This window comes from Carlito syrichta, unplaced genomic scaffold, assembly GCF_000164805.1.
Source record: "Carlito syrichta isolate Samal-C Ts95f unplaced genomic scaffold, Tarsius_syrichta-2.0.1 Scaffold304596, whole genome shotgun sequence".
Classification (NCBI taxonomy): Eukaryota; Metazoa; Chordata; class Mammalia; order Primates; family Tarsiidae; genus Carlito; species Carlito syrichta.
The window spans coordinates 445,824-450,748 of NW_007248692.1; the positions used below are offsets into that span (position 1 = coordinate 445,824).

Below are 4,925 nucleotides of genomic sequence, written 5' to 3' on the forward strand. Positions count from 1 at the left end.
GGCCAGGAGCAGCCACTGCACTCCAGTCTGGGCGACTGAGTGAGAAAAAAAAAAAAAAAGAAAGAAAAAGAAATTGATGGTTTGGCCGAGCACAGTGGCTCCCACCTATAATCCAAGTGCTTTGGGAGGCTGAGGAGAGGGCTGCCTGAACCCAGAAGTTTGAGGCCAGCCTGGGCAGTATAGCGAGACCTTGTCTCTACAAAAGATTGAAAAGTTACTCAGGCATAATGGTGTGCACCTGTAATCCCAGCTACTTGGGAAGCTAACATGGAAGAAACAGCTAAGCCCAGGAATTTGAGGCTGTGGTGAGCCATGATCATGCCACTGCACTCTAGCCTGGGCAACAGACTTTTTTGTTGCCTCAAAAAAAGAAAAATGATTGAGAGAAATTTGCAATATAATGGAAACTTAAATGGATCCTGCTAACTAACTTTGTCCACAATATGACTAGTCATCTTGTATAAGTTTTTAACTTGAAATTAGAGTTCAATAAAGAATATGTATCTGTTGCCAGTCATTCAAAGAAATATTTAAAAGACATTTAATCAAATGCAGATAAACAGTGGTCCCCAAGTCTTTTGGCATCAGGGACTGGTTTCATGAAAGACAATTTTTCCACAGATGAGGTGGGTGATTTTGGGATGATTCAAGGACATAACATTTATTGTGCACGTTATTTCTATTACTATTGTAATATATAATGAAATAACTGCTCAGCTCACAAAAAGAAAAAAGAGGCAGTGGTAAGTAAAATAATGGGCGGCCACATCTGGACTAAAATAAATGTCAGATTCTGACTTAAAGAATCTCACCTACTTGGGAAACTGAGGTGGAAGGATCATTTGAGCCCAGGAGTTCAAGGCTTCAGTGAGCTGTGATTGCACCACTGAACTCTAGCCTAGATTACAGGAGACCCCGTTTGTTTATTTATTTATTTATTTTTTAAAAACACCTTTTTTGCTCTGGCAACAATTTTTTGTGTGTGATAATGCTATGGTATAGAGATGGAACAGTATCATATACTGCTGACAGAAGTGTAAACTAAGCTTTCATAAGAAGTAGTGTGTATATACTAGACAATCTTCAGAATACTTAAAACATACTCAACTGAATTATTATGGTCCTAATCTTTTTTTCTGGAAAGTGATCAGTAATGTGGGTAAATTCTTATGTACAAAAGATATTTATGACAAATGTGTTTATAATTGGTTTTTTTTAGAATCTGACCAAATTTTGCCAACTCCACAAAAGGCAAGGGGATGCTAAGTAGCCAACACTAGAGGAATGAATACATTAATTGTGGTCAGTTGGAATATCATGCAGCCATTAAAAATTATACTGAAGAAAGAACATGTCTAAGATGAAGTGGAAAATGTAGCATATGAAATTATAATCTCATGTGTACATTCACACATCAGAAGATTAGAAATAAGTTCAAAGTGTTAACTGTGACTATCTCTTGAAGGGTGTGGTCACAGATGACATTTTATCCTCTAACTCACTATCTGATTTTTACCCTGTAACTCTACACTGCTCTGTAGTGAGCATGTTAAAGATGTGGACAATCATGGAAGCAGGTCTCAGCCATTTTTCCTCTCGTTTCCTCGAAGCATTTCTTCGAAGGCGTCGAGGCGCGCGTGGCCCAGGGTGTAAGAGAGGAGGAAGTGAGCTACCAACTTGCGTTTAATAAGCAAGAGCTCCGGAAGGTCATCAGAGAGTACCCCGGGAAGGAGGTGAAGAAAGGCCTCGATAACCTCTACAAGAAGGTCGACAAGCATTTGTGTGAGGAAGAGAACTTACTTCAGGTATGCTTCGTTCTCTTGACCATGTGGCTGGAAGAGCCTTATGTCTACTGCTTTTCTCTAGAGGCCAGGTGCAGTAGCTCACGCCTGTCATCCTAGCACCTTGGGAAGCAGAGACGAGAAGATTACCTGAGCCCAGGGGTTCAAGACCAACCTGGGCAACTTGGCAAGACCTCATATCTACAATAAATTTTTTTTTTAAATTAGCCAACCATGGTGGCACATGCCTGTAATTCCAGCTGTTTGGAAGGCTGAAGCAGAAGGATCACCTGAGCCCACCAGGTCGAGGCTGCATTGGCCATGAGCATGCCACTGCCCTCCAGCCTGGGCAACAGAGTGAGACTCTGACTCAAATTAATGAATTATGAAGAAGAGAGGAATAATATGTATATAAGTTTACACGGTTATTCCCACTATTTTGTTTTCCATTTTAGTGTGGTGAGACTTTTTTTTTTTTTTTTTTTGAGTTAGAGTCTCACTCTGTTGCCCAGGCTGGAGGCAGTGGCATGCTCCTGGCCACTGCAGTCTCGACCTGCTGGGCTTAGGTGATCCTTCCACCTCAGCCTTCCAAGTACCTGGAACTACAGGGGTGCGCTACCAGACCTGGCGTATTTTTTGATTTATTGGAGACACAAGGTCTCACCAAACTGCCCAGCCTGGTCTCAAACCCCTGGACTCAGGCAGTCCTCCCCTCGGCCTCCCAAAGTGCTAGGATTACAAACTTGAGCCACCGCACCAGCCAATATGGTGAGACATTAAGTTTTTCTTTTGTTTGTTTTGTCGGTTGAGTGGTTTGAGTTAGCAATGGGTTCATAGTCTGGTTCCAGAATAAGCTGCGTGACTTTAGACAAGTTACTTAACCTCTCTGAGCCTCAGTTTCCTTATTTGCAAGGGGGAAATGATACCTCTTTCATATAGTAGATACTACTATCGTCATTGCCATTTTATAGGTAAAATGAAAGCTTAGAGAGATGACCAAGATTTTGTAACTAGTGGGTGGTGGAGCCAGATTTAAGCCCTGAATTAAGTCATTATACTTTACAAGCCATACAGACAGGCCCAGAGATGAATGATGGAAGACTTCCTGAGGGATGCTGCATCGTTCATGTTAACCTCTGAAGTCAGCATTTTAGCAGGGCTTGGGGGATTCGTGTTCTAGGTAGAAGAAATAGCTGAATGATGAAAAGCAAGAAAAGTAATACTGTGTAGCGAACAGGGATTAAATTCAATTGACAGGAACTTAGGGTTTATGATGTTTTTGAAAAAGTTCTGGAAAAGGTTAAAGAAAAAGTCCTGGAAGAATACATTCCCTCAACTACCAAATAGAGATAATGATCACAACACCCAACCTCCCCAGGTTATCTTCAGGCTTAAACAGAACGATATATCCATGAAGCACCTTGCATTGTGCTGCTATAGGGTAAGCATCAACAGATGTAAAAATATTAACTATTATGCCAGTGTATGTATCACGTTCTGTCTTGACAGGTGTCTACATGCTATGTCTACTACTAGATTATAAATCACTTGAGAGTCTGACTCATTTTGGTGTCCTCTGCGGCATCGAGCAGTGTTTTGCATCATCAGTTTTAGATAAAGAAAATTTTAAATGTTATCAGAAATGAAATTGGATCACTCATGGTTGCATTTTATTTCATCACTAGTCTTAGTTCCATACATATCTGTGCATATCCGTGTCTTGAATATTGGAGTATAGATGATAATAGCTAAAACGTCATGAGTGCTTCCTTGTATTGAATGCTGTTCTAAGCACTTTATGGACATTTTTATTTAATTCTCACCAAAAAAGTATGAGGAAGATTTTGTTATTATTATCCTAGTTTATAGCTGAGGAACTTGAGACACAGAGCAGTGATATCATATACTGGAGGTCGCAAATCTTTTGGCTCCAGAATGCATGTCCTTAACTCCGCCACTATGTCAGCCTCTTAGAATACTCTTAGAATACATACCTGATTATGTGTTATTTCCATTCTATAGCTTAATGGCTTTTATTTTCTTTTCTGTAACAGGTGGTGTGGCACTCCATGCAAGATGAATTCATCCGCCAGTACAAGCACTTTGAAGGCTTGATAGCTCGCTGTTATCCAGGGTCTGGTGTTACAATGGAATTCACCATCCAGGACATTCTGGATTATTGTTCCAGCATTGCACAGTCCCACTAAACTTTGTGAAAGAAAAAAAGATAAATGGACGGAGCCCTGAGTGCACCAGACACTACACAAAATATCAGGCAACTGTTTTGAGAACCCAGACTTAAATTATATGCATTATTAAATGTCAGATAAATGGATAGTACCATACCACAGATATCTGAGTGCAAAATTACCAACCTACATAGCAATTTTAGTTGCCCAATGGGTTGTGTACTAACTTCAAGTATTTATCTCATCATAAAATGCCTTTAGCATTTTTCAGCGACTAAACAGGAAATCTTCCTTTATTAACTAGCTTCTTGTGTGTGAGTGGTCATCCTATGAGATACATTGAGAGTTCTTCAGCTTTCACTGTTCTCTGTTACTTACAAATCATGTAACTTCTAAAATATTGTACAGAATTGTTTTTTCCACTGTCTAACAAAAAGTGTATATGGATAAGGGAGCTTGTAACTTATAAGGACTTTGAGGATTATGTGACTGTGTAGTGATTGAAATAAAGACATTTTTAAAAAGTTGGCATTGATAATAACTTAGGTCTGTTATATGCCATATTATATATAAAAGCAATTTCTTACAGAATCAATTTATAAAAATTATTTGCACGTTTATATGCCACAAAACCACTTAGAATACTAAGAAAGGTAATAAGAAAAACAAAACCTTTTATAATAGCATCAAAGATACTTAGTATTTAGGACCACATCTATGAACTGAATTGTGTCCCCCCAAAATGCATATGTTGAAGCCCTAACCCCCATGTAACTGTACTGGAGACAGGGTCTTTAAGGAGGTGATGAAGGTTAAATGAGATCAAAAGGTGGAGCCCTGATCCAGTAGACCTGGTGCCCTTATAAGGAGGAGAGGAGACACCAGAGCTCTTTGTCCCTTGACCATGGCAGTGAGAAGGCAGCTGCCTGCAAGCTGAAAAGAGAGCCCTCACCAT

General features: G+C 39.7%; 1 protein-coding gene across 3 annotated transcripts in view; it reads left to right on the forward strand.

Annotated features, from left to right (window-relative positions):
- Nucleotides 1–4,499, forward strand: part of LOC103262684 (exocyst complex component 1) — a 64,530-nt gene extending 60,031 nt beyond the window's left edge. For all 3 annotated transcript variants that reach the window (XM_008060319.2, XM_008060320.2, XM_008060322.2), the window contains 2 exons: nt 1,611–1,805; nt 3,836–4,499. In XM_008060319.2, coding sequence (XP_008058510.1) covers nt 1,611–1,805; nt 3,836–3,988 — 348 coding nt within the window. In that variant the 3' untranslated portion in view covers nt 3,989–4,499. The remainder of the gene's footprint in view (nt 1–1,610; nt 1,806–3,835) is intronic.
- The last annotated feature ends 426 nt before the right edge of the window (nt 4,500–4,925 follow it).